Source organism: Ptychodera flava, chromosome 21 (genome assembly GCF_041260155.1).
Source record: "Ptychodera flava strain L36383 chromosome 21, AS_Pfla_20210202, whole genome shotgun sequence".
Taxonomy (NCBI): domain Eukaryota; kingdom Metazoa; phylum Hemichordata; class Enteropneusta; family Ptychoderidae; genus Ptychodera; species Ptychodera flava.
The window spans coordinates 31,306,261-31,322,759 of record NC_091948.1 but is presented as its reverse complement, the minus strand read 5'-3'; the positions used below and the strand labels follow the sequence as shown (position 1 = coordinate 31,322,759).

The 16,499-nt window shown below is 35.6% G+C and overlaps 1 protein-coding gene across 2 annotated transcripts in view; it reads right to left on the bottom strand.

The window, feature by feature from the left end:
* The window catches only part of LOC139122020 (ATP-binding cassette sub-family C member 8-like), a 52,121-nt gene that overhangs the window by 9,992 nt on the left and 25,630 nt on the right, over positions 1 to 16,499 (bottom strand). The window contains exons 11-20 of one of the 2 annotated variants that reach the window (XM_070687382.1): positions 15,882 to 15,960; positions 10,428 to 10,533; positions 9,993 to 10,091; positions 9,210 to 9,375; positions 7,698 to 7,835; positions 6,764 to 6,962; positions 4,562 to 4,764; positions 2,880 to 3,119; positions 1,848 to 2,005; positions 24 to 116 (exon numbers count right to left, since the gene is read on the bottom strand). In XM_070687382.1, the coding sequence (XP_070543483.1) occupies positions 24 to 116; positions 1,848 to 2,005; positions 2,880 to 3,119; positions 4,562 to 4,764; positions 6,764 to 6,962; positions 7,698 to 7,835; positions 9,210 to 9,375; positions 9,993 to 10,091; positions 10,428 to 10,533; positions 15,882 to 15,960 (1,481 nt within the window). Of the gene's footprint in view, positions 1 to 23; positions 117 to 1,847; positions 2,006 to 2,879; positions 3,120 to 4,561; positions 4,771 to 6,763; positions 6,963 to 7,697; positions 7,836 to 9,209; positions 9,376 to 9,992; positions 10,092 to 10,427; positions 10,534 to 15,881; positions 15,961 to 16,499 lie in introns of both variants that reach the window. The other variant, XM_070687384.1, reaches the window with a different exon arrangement.

Here is a 16,499-nt window from a genome sequence, read left to right as displayed (position 1 = left end):
CAGAATGAAAATTCTCCATTTACCTGTATGCTCTGATTGACTGAAGGCCTTGGAGCGTTTCTGATAAATTAGCTAACATTGGCGACTTCGTAATGGCTTCCATTCGTTGGAGTTTCCTGTTTGCAGAAAGAAAGAAAGAACGAATCAATAACACTACCCTCCATACTGAGTTTGCAGGAACTGCTCAGTTATCCAAAGGAGCCATGGCTAGTTAAAACACATGCATGACTAAGCACTGGGGATGGCAGGCTATAAGTGGGAGAGTAATGTGACAATGGGTATACATACACTAGGGGTGAGGTTTGTGAGAGTAATGTGACAATGGGTATACATACTCTAGGGGGGTTCCAGTCAATATGTGAAAGTAATGTGACGATGGTCATACATACTCTAGGGGTGAGGTTTCATTGAATATGTGAGAGTGATGAGACAATGGGTATATATACACTAGGGGTGAGGTTTGTGAGAGTAATGTGACAATGGGTATACGTACACTAGGGGTGAGGTTTCAGTTAATATGTATGTGAGAGTAATGTGACAATAGGTATGCATACACGAGGGGTGAGGCTTCAGTTAATATGTATTTATGCATGCATACATACATACATACATACATACATACATACATACATACATACATACATACATACATACATACATACATACATACATACATACATACATACATAATATATATATATATATATATATATATATATATATATATATATATATATATAATATGTATATATTTGATAGCAAAACATATACCTCGTGGGAAATTTAATAACATATTTGAAGCAAATCATTATATTATTTCTTTGTACTTCGTACTTGATACGTAATACTAATATTTACCTTATTTTTATCATTATGTTAATAGGCTGACAAAGTCTCCAGATACGGTCGTCAATTTATTAAGCCGTAGTTTTTTCTAACGACCTGGTATCGGAGTATTCAGAGGAGAATCACTAAACAGCCGATGATATTCGGACATGAAACTAGGCAAAAATGACCAAAGTTCGCTATGTGCGAATTCCATCATGTATCTTGACTTTTGCTATTAATACACTCAAAAAGCGACAAAAGCAGTGTTAACACTGAAAATTTGCTGAACATTGTGAAGTGTTGTGACTTCACCCTTCATTATCACAGAAATATATATTTTAAATGACCTGAGTTCTATAACCACTTTGACATTTAACCATACAATACACCCAAAACAATGCTATGTATTTCGATACTGATCATAGGGTGAGCTTTTATAGGTATATTTTGTTGTGACTTTGAATTTCATTTGTTGGTTTCACTTTTTTCAACCGTCATGAGCAAACGATGATAATCTAGCTGGGTAAACCAGGGTTTGAAAGTCTTTACTGTTGCTGTATCCATAAATTATACAAATATATGTATTGATATTTAACTTTTCCAAGTTAGGAGGGTAAGTCTAAATTTCTGTGTAAGAGAGCAGGGTACTCAAATTTATCATTGTTGGCTTAGGGCGGCGTTACTCGAAATTTCAAAATTTCTCATGTAATTCCTCCGACCCCCCCCCCCCCGGCCGAAAATGACGGCTCCCTTATGTAGTGTCGTAGACATGTCACCGTGACGTGAGACTTTGGTTGTACTGCAGTCATAAGACTTAAGCTACACTTGCAATGAGCTATGGTGGCAAATATGCATTTTATCGCAAATGTCATATTTATTCATGCAAATTCCCTTCACCATCCAAACCCTGAACCGCTTTTCCATGCTTCGTTATTTCTGAAAAATGTACCCTTCGCTGGCATGGTTACGTCACCTAATTGTGTGTGCATTGGCAAGCTAAAATTTAGGAGAGAACTTACCCGAACGATTGAATGTAATTTCTCAAAAAATAGCCCAAGATAACTGCAAACGGAATTGTCAAGGCTAAATTTAGTGGTAAGGTGATTACAGCCAGGCAAATGTTACTTATGATTTGTAGGATGAAAGTTGTGAATGAGTTGATGACGTTCCATAAAACCTAAAAATAAACAGGAAAATGTAATGCGATTATTTTAATACACGATATAAGCATTTGACTGTGATACATGTCCAAGGAGTGTGTCTCTCTTTCTGTCTGTCTCTAAATATATGTGTGTGCCCACTAAGGGGACAACGGATTGTCCAAGGAAAATACCAGCCTGTCCCGCGAACGTACAGTATGCGAATATCTTTTTTTTCTCGCGAACAGCTTTGTCGGCTACCGTTCGTACTTCGGTGACTTAACATTCTTGCGGAAATCTGAGAGAGATTTCTGCGATTCTTTCTTTCATTCAATCATGAATCTTCAGAGAACTTTTTTTTATAATATAAAAATAATGAGCGACGCCCTAACCACTAACGTTTATTTGTGGGCAAAGGTGAGGGAAAAGCCAAAAACTACCCTCGCCGCGCCCGTTAATTTTGGCTTTTCTCTCAGCCGAGCCCATTAACAAACGTTAATGGCCAGGGTGGAGTCTGTTATTTCCGTTTTATTATCAATGAACCAAAGAAAATCGTCAAAATTTACGAAAACGTCCCGCGCGAAAGACAACGGGGCCCTAGAACTTGTACTATACGCGACGCACTGTCACGGGCTGTAAAAATTTTGACAAACCGGAGATTTTTTTAAAAGTAGTGTCTAAACTTGGCCCACAAGTGCTTTATTTTGTATTTTGATCGATTATGATCTTTGTACAAATCACAATTTCGCTGTAAAAATATGATGTTAATATTACTATTCATATTCATGAGCATGTAAGCAAACCATTAGTCTGTATTTATGGTCAGTCACGCGGTTCAATTCGACCAATTAAAATGTGACGGACAGGGCATGGTAATATAATGAGTTGAAACGCCACAGCAGATGAGCTTACCTCATCAGTCATAGCGATGTCATTCGAGAAACGATTCAAGATACGACCAATTGGTGTGATGTCAAAGAAGCGCAGAGGAGCATGGATGACGTTGCACAACATTTTGTCGTGAAGTCGCTTTGCAGCCTTTATACAAAATAATGTCACCGCTGCACTCGTTGCCAAGACCAGTGACAAGAAAAGTATCCCTTCAGCAGAGTAAAATATTAGGTACTTTCTGCTCAATTGCTCTTGAGAAGCCTAGAAGAAGGAGACATGTATTGTAAAGCGAAACACCAGGATCACTTGCTAGACCATACTCAAGAAGGCGTGTGTAAAACAAAACAATGAACGGTTCTGTCTAGTCCACAGCCACGATGCAAAAAATTATTCTCCGTTATCAAGCACACTCACGCCAGGACTAAAATGAAATTCAACATTTTTTTTCGATTCCAGTGATGAACGCAGAACAATCATAGTAAGACTTGAGTAGATGCTGTGTGGCAAGAGGAATGCATCAGAAACATGGTGTACAAGCAATACTAGTTAAAATATAGGTGTTCATAAAAAGTTACACCATAAAGAAACTTGGTGCTCCTTATTATGTTAATGCTTGAGCTGAATACAAGCGATCAATGAATGCTGTAACTGTTCAAATTTAGTACATTTAGCTTTTAATTGGCACAATTACAGAAAGTAAAATATGCAAAATGAGCTAATTATGACAATTCAGCGCATTCATTTTTGAAATATGGCCTAATTACAGACTTTCATGAAATATACAAAAATGCTATAATCAGTATGTCATGCACATCTAAATTTCTGCATAGGCAAATATTACATATAAATCTTAATAGTCCAATCAAATTCAATGCATATACTTTAGACATATAAACTAATTACTTACTTTTATTAAAAGTGCGGGTTAGTATTAATCAGTTTGTCATGCTCATCAAACTTTCAGCATAAGCAAACTGTAGGTGATATATAAACCTCAGTAGTCAAATTCAATGCATTCACTTTCGACATATGGATGTCAATCAATCAACGTACCCAAGAAGTCTGATCAAGTTTTGATATATGGCCTAATTATACAAATTCATAACATACATACATACATATATATATATAAATATATATATATATATATATATATATATATATATATATATATATATATATATATATATATATATATATATATGAAAATAATCTAAGTGTAATATGTCGAGCATAAGCTAATTTAGTATGACCAGTGTAACCCTGAAGTGTTGGATCATATTTAGCACATTAATTTTTGCTGTATGGCTTATTTTCAGAAAATCAGTAAATATGTATTAAATACATTTCCACACACGGCCATTTTGGTGTTCAAAATCATACATACGTTTTTTTGAAAGTTGGAGGATGGTTTACCTACGATACTTCCTTCTGACATTTAAGCCTAAATCCAGTCAAAAGCGCTGTGCCATGACGACGTATATTTAGCAAAGACTGCTTACAAAACAAAACAATACGTGTTAATGATCGAAACCTACTCTGAATTTAAAATAAGTGCATTATTGATGTGCATTACCAAAGTACAGGCCGTGTTGATATATTACACAGTCTCCATTTTGACATGATTTGAGAGACAAAAAAGTATATCCGTTACAAACAGTCCAGGGTGAAAATAACATCATAAGTCAGGGCTTTTACTATACCTGCGTATGATTTCTGGCTGCAGAATTGGCTTCACTCCAAAAAGCAAGAGTGAGGTTGAGTGCGATATTTGCCAAGATTGTCAGTATGAAGACGACTAATATCAAGCCAACGAAAGGGAACTTGATGGCCTTTAGGTATAGATAAAAAGGAGTCAATGATGATGCATTTTCGTCATCTTCTTCTCTTGATATGAGCGTCCCGTCTGTCCCTTAGGAGTACAAAAATAAGTAAATAACATTTATAACGTGTACACACATACACATACACACATACATACATACATACATGCATGCATGCATGCATGCATGCATCCATCCATCCATCCATCCATCCATCCATCCATCCATCCATACATACATACATACTTACGTACGTACGTCCGTCCGTCCGTCCGTCCGTCCGTCCGTCCGTACGTACATACGTACATACATACATACATACATACATACATACATACATACATACATACATACATACATACATACATACATACATACATACATACATCATACGTACGTACGTACATCCATCCATCCATCCATCCATCCATCCATCCATCCATCCATACATACATACTTACGTACGTCCGTCCGTCCGTCCGTCCGTACGTACGTACGTACATACGTACATACATACATACATACATACATACATACATACATACATACATACATACATACATACATACATACATACATACGTACGTACGTACATACATACATACATACATACATACATACATACATACATACATACATACATACATACATACATACATACATACATACATACATACATACATACCTACCCTTCCCCCCAACCACTGCGGTATTCTCCCCAGGAATAACTGAAACAGTATAAGCTAATTTACATAACAATTGGTTAAATTGTTTTGTTCAGGACAAATTACAGAGGGGAGGGCTGGTGTTTTTGGAGGGACAGTCGCAATTTATCACGCAAGAATTTTTGAATAGATTTGGTTTTTCATACATTTGAGGGAGGGTCACCATATTTTGTGCAACTATAAGAAGGCAAGATTTAGGTGATTTAGTGCTTCATCAAAAATACCAAATCGTAATACATGGAGTCTATTAGGCAAATTATTGACACTTTTCCCAAACAAAACATGCTATATCTGTATATTATATATGTTTGATAATGTATTTAAATGTACTTTGCTTGAATTGAGAAGTAAAATGTGCATACGTGTAAAAGAAATTGATTTCTGAATTTCATCCAAAAAGTTGGTTCACTATCCATGGTGTCTATGATGAAACTATGAATAGTTTTTTCCAACATAAAAACAGGTAAATCTTTGCATTTGTGTACTCTTGATTATTGATATTAATGTTCTTGATTAGACAAGAGTGGTTACAAGAACATAGTTGTGTAAGAAATTTGATTTTAGAATTTCACCAAAATGTCAAATCACTATGCATGGGGGTCTATGATGAAAGTTCATGAAACTATGAATAATTTTTTTCAGCACAAAATTAGATACATCTGTTTATTTATGTATGCTGGATTATTAACATTATTGTTCTTGATTAGACTACGTGGTTACAAGTCCATTGTCATGCAAGAAATGTGATTTTGGAATTTCACCGAAATGTCGATTCACTATGTATGGGGGTCTATGATGAAACTATGAATAATTTTTTTCCAGTACAAAATTAGCTAAATCTGTGCATTAATGTATGCTTGATTATTTACATTATTGTTCTTGATTGGACTAGAGTGGTTACAAGTCCATGGTTGTGCAAGAAATTTGATTTCGGAATTTCACTGAAAAGTTGATTTACTGTACATGGTAGTCTATGAGGGAACTATGCACAATTTTTTTCAATATAAAAATTGACAATATCTTTGCATTTATGTACATTGGACAATTGATATACACTTTCCACCTGTTACATATGTTTTTGTCTCTTGTCTTTTATCAGTTTTAACTGTTCAAGGTATTTAATGTAGGATACTACTGCATCTTCTTTGCTTGTGAAACTTGTGGATAATGTGTACGTATTTTGTTGGTGATGTCCTATTCAGGAAATATCACATGGACAATCAAAGTTTTGGCCATAAAATCAGCTTCTGTCAAAAGTGACCCTCCCCAAGATAGATTTTTTAAAAAGTGACCCTCCCCCTTGAGCTGTTTTCTAAAAGGTGACCCACCCCTCTGTAAATACTGAAAGCTCCCTTACCTTTTCCTGCTGTGGATTCTGCTGGTGTTCTGCGTTTTGTTGGAATGTCAGGTTTAGGATATTTCTCTTCCGTGCCACTTTCAGAGTCACTGATGAATTCGATATCATGTCGCCACTCTTCAAAAAGAGCTTTGTCAGTTCTGCTGATTTCGCGTAGGCTTCCTTGGCGACGTATTTCTCCGTTTTCCATGATAATCAACTTCAAGAAAAGAAAAGGACAGAGACTTGCCTGTTTTTTTTTCATTCATTCATTCTCCATTCACTTCATTCGTAAACTTTTAATCTTGGTTTCATTACATGGCTGCATCTAAACTCGAGTTCAAAACCAAGCAAATTCCACCGAATTACCATACCAAAGTAGTAACGGGAGAAAGATACCATTATATATTGACGGTAGGGTAAGTGTATAAGTTTTACTTTACTGATTGTAGATACTACGTTGCATGCTGCACATACAAAGTTCAAAACAGTACAAAGCGCGTATTCGGCACAACTATGGCGGCCTTTACAAGTAATTATTTGGAAATCGGAAAACTGGCCGAGGCCATACTAATTAGATCGTGTGATGTGCATATACATTGACGTTCTCTCTCTCTCTCTCTCTCTCTCTCTCTCTCTCTCTCTCTCTCCTCGAAAGATGCATAGACAAACAGACAGACATACTTTCTATGCTTTGATAATATAAGGTATGATTAATGATCTGAAGATTGTTTCATGCGGGACACCTGCGTAAGTTATGGTGAATGGCGAATAGTTGTAAGAAAGAGCACAAAGTTTCGCGATGTCGTATAACAGTTACCCTTAGAATTTTCTCCTACAAATGGACAGTCGCTCAAGTATTTACTGAAAACGTGCATGTGAAACGACATAATTGGCTGCAATGGCTCGGAAACAGAGAGAAGAAAGTATGACGATGATACGTAACCCTACTTACAAGGTGCGCATCGTTTACATATTGAAGTTGGTGAGTCACAAGAATAACGGTTCTCTGTTCTCCTAGTAAAAACTTCATGATGCCTTCTTCCATCATATGTGCCCCGACGTGAACATCCAGAGCTGAAAGAGGGTCGTCCTGGAAATATAAAAAGGATCCAGGGACGATATATCTTGTTCGTCGACAAGCTAATCGAAAGATGCACACAGTGGGGCCCAAAGTCATTTGATTTCTTCTGGCTCTTTTCCTATATATACGTAGTATCGCTGTAGGGCGTCAGAATGGTAGCATAGCGACACAAAATATTAAATCGTGCAGGAAGAAGAATTGATAGCCATCAAAGTTGGTAACTCACTTAATCACAAAAATAGACTAAACTGAACAAGACTACTGTATGAAGTGACTGCGGTGATTTGGACGTCAGGTCATGATCGTAAAGGGCGGTCAAAGTTCATCGTAGTGTAAAAAGAAAATTCTAACATTTCCATTGATTCAAAAAAGGTGATAAGATAAGTTATAAAAGCTGCCGAGGACGAAATTGAAATTTATCCTAATAGCCATCAGTAAAACAACGATTAGTGCTTAACACTGTGTGAGAAGAGCTATTGGCTCCACAGTCTATCGAGCTGAAAATGTAATAAAACGGTACTCGGAACGGTAATCATCATCCGAATAATAATAGGTCAAATTTTCACGAAAAGATAATAATAATAATTAATATAAGTATTATATAGAAATAATAATGATAATGATAATAATAATAATAATAATAATACGACAGCTCAAACTTACTCATCATTTACCGTATATAGTCATTTTATTTGTTGTAACACTTCGAAATTTTAGTAAAGTGTTCTTATATATCGATCTTACTTAAGGGTGTATACACTTTAAATTCAATTAAAAGTTAGTGGAGTTTGACGACGCAAGTGTCAGGGGTAAAATGATCAGACCGGGTTTGCGTCGATCCGAATATAACTGCAGTGTGTCGAATTCAAATCAAAGCTAGACAGAGAGGCAGGCAGGTAGACAGACAGACAGACAGACGGACAGACAGACAGACAGACAGACAGACAGACAGACAGACAGACACAGATAAACAGATAGACAGACAGACAGACAAACAAACAAACAATGAGATAGGAAGATAAACGGAAAATACACATCATGGCGTAAGTTATGGAATGAGGAGACGGAGATAAAAGTTCCATAAGCAAATATAACGCCATAATTATGATTTTTCAGCTCTGTATGCGTTTCAAGGTGGAACCAATTTAATACGTGAATTAGAAGACTAGTCTGGCGAGCCGAGGTCATATACGTGATGCTTCTTCTGATAAGTCTGATAAATTTTTGTGTCAAATGATATCATCAGAGTGCATATGCAAATATGGGGTCATTGTAGACTTTAAAGAATACAGAAGACTTGCATCACTAATCTTCAAAATTGAAAACACGTTTTTGTGTATCATAACTAACACAAATAATAACACAACTCAAGCAGTTACTTACCAGAAACACTATATCCGATTTTGCATACATCGCTCTTGCCACACTGATTCGTTGTTTCTGTCCTCCACTCAGGTTGACGCCCTTTTCTCCAATTTCGGTCATGTCACCGGCAGGTAAGATGCTCAGATCAGGGTACAGTGCGCATGCACTCAGTACGGCTTCGTACCTAAAATATATAACAAGAAGTATTAGATACGGGATTGTGAGGTACGCTCGTGGGGTTTATAACACGTGTGATTCACTCCTGTGCGGCCGCTGACCTCATTCGTATGCACTGACTAATATTAGGTTGCAAATGGGTCCTCTGTGGAAAACTTGGAAGAATATAATGTCAGAGAAAAGGGGATAAATTCGCAGTCACAAATTTGCATGATCAAGTAAACAAAGTTGTTGAAAAATGCGAATAGCATATACTCACATACAATCACATTGTTTTGAAAATCACAAAGAAACAGCTCAATACAATCAATATAATTTTGAAAGTTTAAAGGTCGTAGTATTGATTGAGGATGTTCTAATTTGCAGTTTTACTATGACGTGAAAACGGAAACTTATAATCCTTTCAAGAGACAGAAGTTTGAAAAGATGCGGTTTTACGAATGACAAAAAAAATTGTCAGCGAGATCGTATGGTATCGCTTGGATGGCTTTTTTGAACAAATTCTGTTGTGTACAAGTTGATTGACCGACTATGTCTAAAACGTTACAATAACTGTGTACGTAAGGTAGGTCTAAGATAATTTACTCGAGTAACGCTGTAAATGTAACTTGGTAATCAACAAACCTTTCTTGGTCGAATGGCTCCCCAAACAATATATTTTCCTTCAGCGTTGTATTCAACAGCCATGCGGTTTGGGCAGAGTAAGATACATTCGTCATTTGCCTACGAACAATCAAAATGTTAGTATGCAAAAACCTGAATCCCTCCTTTTATTCGGTATCTTTACAGGGAGAGTTAAACGGAAAAACGACCCGTAAAGAAGGACAGAATGCATTATCACACCGCGTTACACAAAACTATCGTTACGCTAGCTGGAAAAGATTCTTGCAACATTTTCTGGACGAAGAACAACATCTTTTATCACCGTCTTACTCTCTGAGTCACCAAAACAAGAATGGAAAGAAGCTAGTACATAAACCCATAAACATCTTACGTAACACACGAAAATCATCTGGCTTTGTTATCATATTGATTTAACACACATAAATGACGTCTTACCTGTTATACGTCACCCTACCAGAGATTGTATTCATTTCTCCCAAAATGGCCGACAGGAGGGATGACTTCCCACTACCAACCACTCCGATGATCACCGTAAGTTTCTCTATCAGAATAACAAAGAATTGGTACAAAGCAAATTTCATTTTAATAGGAACTTAATTAGCCTGTTGTTTACCTAGTACAACACTGGAAACTCTAAACGTTTATGATTATTTTGCATACGCATTGCTCGAGTGAATGATTTATGAATATTATCAATTGAAAACAGGTAATTCTTCTTTGATTTTCATGCTCAAACAATGGATATACATAAACATCAATCACATCAGTACTTATTTAAGGGACAAAGTCGCTCTTTTTTACCTTTTTGTGATATCGCGAAAACATGGAATACTTTTGTAAAGTCAATCAGTACAGTGTGCAAAGTGACGACGGTACATAACTGCAAGAGTGTCAAAAGGTACCACCTTGCCGAATGCAAACAAATGATTTCGTTTGTGACCTCTAGACAAAATTAGTCCAGTCAAAATAGGGTTGGACCCACCACAAATTGCAACAGAATTTTTTTCTTCAGAATGCATTTCAGAGAGGTACCCAGAACAACATATTAAAAGTTTACTCGAATCCACCTTGGGGAAAATATGACTAATTTGCATAAATCAAAAATGGCGGCCAACCATCCGACAAAATAACATAATTGGCCATATATCACATGTTAAACAAGCTATTTCAGTGATTTCAAAGTCTGTCACTAGTTATTAGGCTCAGGGAATCATTTTGGAGGTATAATATTTCATATAAGCACTTCATTAATTTGCATAATTCCAATATGGCGGCCAACATTCCTACAAAAAGACATTTTCGGTCATTACCACATATTAAACTAGCTCTTTCAGTAATTTTAAAGTTAAAAGTATATTTCTTAGGCGTGGACAAATGATTTTCGAGATGCAATTATTTGCATAGGTAATTTGTTAATTTGCATAAATCCAATATGGTGGCCAACATTCCTACAAAGGACATTGTCGGTCATATACCACGCATTAAACAAGCTATTTCAGTGACTTTAAACTTTTACTATTTTTGGGGGGTATGAAGTAATACTTTTAGTGGTTCAATTTTTACAAAGAACCTTTGATAATTTGCATGAATTAAATATGGCTGCCATATTAATGCCCCATGGCTTAATAGCTTCTAATATAAATAAGGGTTTGGTATAGTGTTTAGCACTAGGAAACTATTAAGAAGAAACTGTTAAGTCCTTCGACATTCATTTTAAGCTCATATTTGGTATTGATATAAATACCAAAAAGAGCTTATATGGTGAGTCTATGGCGTCTGTATGTCTGTATGTATGTATGTATGTAGGAATGTATGTGCAGATGTATGTCCGTCCCACGCAAAGGCTCCCATACCGCCAAAGCTACCATCTCAGTATTTTGGTGTACAGGTAGATGCAGGGGTTGAGATGTGACGTTGTTTCAGTGTCAAAAATATGCAAATGAGGTAAGAAAAAGGGGAAATCCTGCAAATGTGCAGGAGTGGTGGCAATAACTGAAACAGCGCACACATCTGAGTAAGAGGTTTTTGACCTTTAACCTATTTGTATGCAGGGTACCTATTATGTGCGGGAGTGGTGGCAGTAACTGAAACAGCTTATTATTCATTTCCTGTGATTGTTTATGAACTGTGACATATTAACAGACCTGCTCAAACCATGGATGTCTATTTTTGTACATCCATGGTTGAAACATTCTCTGCTATGCATGTTGCTAAAGTTGACCTCCAGTACGTAAAGTTTCAGACGTTATTTACTTTTGTCATTCTTGTTTTTCTGGTTTAAATATTTCTTGTTATTTTTCTGGTTGTGCAGAAATCATTGTCATAACATCAACGTAGAATTTTCCAGCACTGAACAGATAGAAACAACACTTATTGTTGATCGTTGGTATGTACCAATTCTGATCAAATTTGAGCGACACCGTATAATTGCAGTATTTTTAAAATTTTAATTTTTCTATATATGACGACTGTTAATGATTGTTAGTCTTCTGGATAATATATTCTCTTTCTGAATATAACATTGGATTCATCTGTGTACGGCATTTTCGTAATTTGTATGGGTGTTTAACACTGTACAGTGTCAAAACATGTAATCTGTAATGTATACTGTTAAAAAAAGACGTGTTCAAAATCTTTAGTTTTTAATTTAGACTGAACCCCCTTCTTATGGATGGGTGCATCCTTATAAGATCCCCTAGACGACAGGCAAGAAGTCATCACACATAACAGTAAAAATACAATAAACACAACAAAGCAAAAAAACAGAAAAAATGATATGACCAAAATAAAAAATGCCATAATACACACAAATTGAAACTTAGCACTATTGCAAACAATGTCAGATTCATAAAAACTTTATGGACACACAGACTCAAAAAAATCTGAAAACTGCATGCTTTAGCAAAGGCTTACAATTAATCCAAAAACAGAATCCAACTATTACACAATACAAACAAGTACATCTTGAGTCATTTTTCCAAGTGTCATTTTTCCAGATGTACATGCTTGTATCGTGTAACAGTTGGATTCTGTTGGGCTGATGAGTTGTTTGAATTAATTTTAAGCCTTTCCTAAGCATGCAATTTTCAATTTTTTGTGAGTTTATGTGTTGATCAAGTTTTTAAGAGTCTGACATTTTTTGCATCAGAATTTTATTGCAAAACAAAATAGTTGTTTTGTTATATAACATTTAAAACACTGTGAAAATTTCAGAAAATTTGACCCAGCCAGACTAGATTTATATTCTTTGCAAATCTTGAAATTAGGATAAAAGGGAAGCAGAAAATCGGGTGGTTTGCATAAATTTGCATAAATTACCCCTTCTATATCATGCAACGTACGACTGCTTGCCAAGCTAAAAGGTGAGCCTAACCAATTTTTAATCTTGGGTTAACAAATTAATCAAATTGGATGAATATTTGGAAAAAATTATTTTGAGCAAAATACGCTGCATTGGGTGCAGTGCCCTCTTAACAGTTTTTTCTTGATATTCCGGTTGCTAAAATCTCTACAGAACCTTATTTATATAAGAAGCTATTTGGTCATTAATTTGGCAGCCATATTTAATTTCGGAAACATATCAAAGTGTCTTTTAAAAACATTGAACCGCAAAAGGTGTTTCTTCATGCTCAAGAAATACATTTAAACTTCAAAATGTCTGAAATAGATTGTTCAATACATGATATATGACAGAAAATGTCTTTTGTAGGTATATTGGCCGCCATATTGGATTTATGCAAATTAACGAAGTGCCAAGGCAAATCATTGCACCTCAAAAATCATTTGTCCATGCCACAGAAATATACTTTTAACTTTGAAATCACAGAAATGGCTTGTGTAACCCTTTGACTGCTGTAATTATTTACACAAAAATTTTAATGCAATTATTTTACCAATTTCTGTGAACTTTTCTGTACGTTTTTTTCATAATTTTTGACCAAATGGATATCATTTTCCAGCAGCTACAGTTTTTTATCAAATTTTTGGCAAAAAGCAGAAAAATTGACTGTGATACATTTTATATAGTTGACAATAATAGACTTTGGCGCCCAAAGGGTTACTACGTGGTATATGACAGAAAATGTCTTTTGTATGTATGTTGGCAATCCTATTGGATTTATGCAAATTAACGAAATACCTAAGTTTGCAAATCATTGCATCTCGAAAATTGTTTGTCTATGCCAAAGAAATATACTTTTAACTTTGAAATCACAGAAATGGCTTGTGTAACCCTTTGACTGCTGTAATTTTTTAAGCAAAAATTTTTATACAATATTTTACCAATTTCTGTGAACTTTTCTGTACGTTTTTTTCATAATTTTTGACCAAATGGATATCATTTTTCATCAGCTACATTTTTTTATCAAAATTTTGGCAAAAGGCAGAAAAAATGACCGTGGGTTATTTATAAAGTTGACAAAAATAGACCTTGGCGCCCAAAGGGTTAATACGTGGTATATGACAGAAAATGTCTTTTGTTGTATGTATGTTGACCTCCATATTGGATTTATGCAAATTAACAAATTACCTATGCAAATCATTGCATCTCGAAAAACGTTTGTCCACGCCTAAGAAATATACTTTTAACTTTAAAATTACTGAAAGAGCTAGTTTAATATGTGGTAATGACCGAAAATGTCTTTTTGTAGGAATGTTGGCCGCCATATTGGAATTATGCAAATTAATGAAGTGCCTATATGAAACATTATACCTCCAAAATGATTCCCTGGGCCAAATAACTAGTGTCAGACTTTGAAATCACTGAAATAGCTTGTTTAATATGTGATATATGGCCAATTATGCTATTTTGTCGGATTGCTGGCAGCCATATTTGATTTATGCAAATTAGACATATTTCCCCAAGGTGGATTCGAGTAAACTTTTAATATGTTGTTCTGGGTACCTCACTAAAATGCATTCTGAAGAAAAAATTCTGTTGCAATTTGTGGTGGGTTGGGTGCCAAAATCTCGTAGATTGACTAGACAAAATTGATTTTTTCCCATTCCGACTTGCTTTCCGATGACAAGTAAACATTGCCACAATGTAAGGGAAATCTCCTATCCTTATCTGTATGAAGGGTACCGCCAATGAAGATTTCATGACCAAAGCTTGCAAATGGTCCGAGCACTAGGTAACAGTAGACAAGCGTGGTGACTGTTGAGCAGTTGAATTTTTGACTTGTGATTTTTTGGTACAGGCCTTACAATTTGTAACTGAACGTTTAATTAATCTTGTGTTACTGCGAGCAGAGTTGTGCACAGTTGACGGGTATTTCAGCGTTTTTCAAAGAAGTAAAGAACCACAAACTACGTTTCTTATCAAAAGAAGTTCAAAAAAGTAACTTTGTCCCTTTAAATAAATCGGACGTTAGATGATTTTGCATTCGGCAACTTTTATTTATTTATTTATTTATTTATTTATTTGTTTATTTATTCTTTATTTATTAATTTTTCACTCTTTTATTCATTTATCTATCTGTATATATACATATATATGTGTGTGTGGTGTGTGTGTAGTGTGTGTGTGTGTGGTATATATGTGTGTGTGTGTCATTCTAATATCCCTTTCAAATCATTCTTGTCTTCAATATTGACAATATTCAACTTTGACGCAGGGAAAATGTCAGACCTGCCACAGCGATGTAATACGCCATGTTAGCACATGGTACCTTGCAATGCTCTTCAAAATTATAAGTAACAATAAAGGCGTACGATATATTTCATGGCATTTCTAAACAGAAATGAAAGTTTTATGTTCCAAAGCTTTATGTTCACGTTCTAATTCTCTGATTTGGTCTTGTTTAGATTACCGAAAAGATCTGTGATTCTTAGCGCATTGTCAAGAGAACAAAAGATAATATGAAAGCAGTTAACGAATACAAAACGTACCTGCCGGAATGGTGGTGCTTATGTCCTTAAACATGATATTTTGTCCATCGTCGTCCCATGAAAATTGTCCATTTTCTACCTATACGTGCAATACAATAAACTCGTATGATCTCGTGTAACACGGTAAAACTGTTTCTGTTCGATTCAAATGGCTTACGTAACTTTCATCTCTTAAAGACAAATTTCACCAATCTACATATAATCGTAAAACGGTGCTTTTAAACTCATGTTTGTCGTATTGACATAACGAAATAGGTTATTACGAGAGCCGATATTTGATTGTTACACATGTTACCTCGATGTGCTGTAAGCTACCAACCATTCTCGCCAGCTCCACTGCGTGACTATATAACCAGTGCGATAAACTATTCGTACACAGTTCATAAACAGACCCTCTGTCGGGGATATATGGCTCACACAACAATGGACTTGAATGGTAGACACAGGAATAGCAATGTAGGACTGATACACACGAAGGTCAGGTCTGCGGTGATACGACGTTGGTCACACATCAGGAAGGCGGAAATTTGGACTGTTTTAACTGAGAAGACACAGCCTATCTTTCCTTTCACATGACGGTTGATGATACCATCAAATGTAGCCCTTAGGATTAGGTGA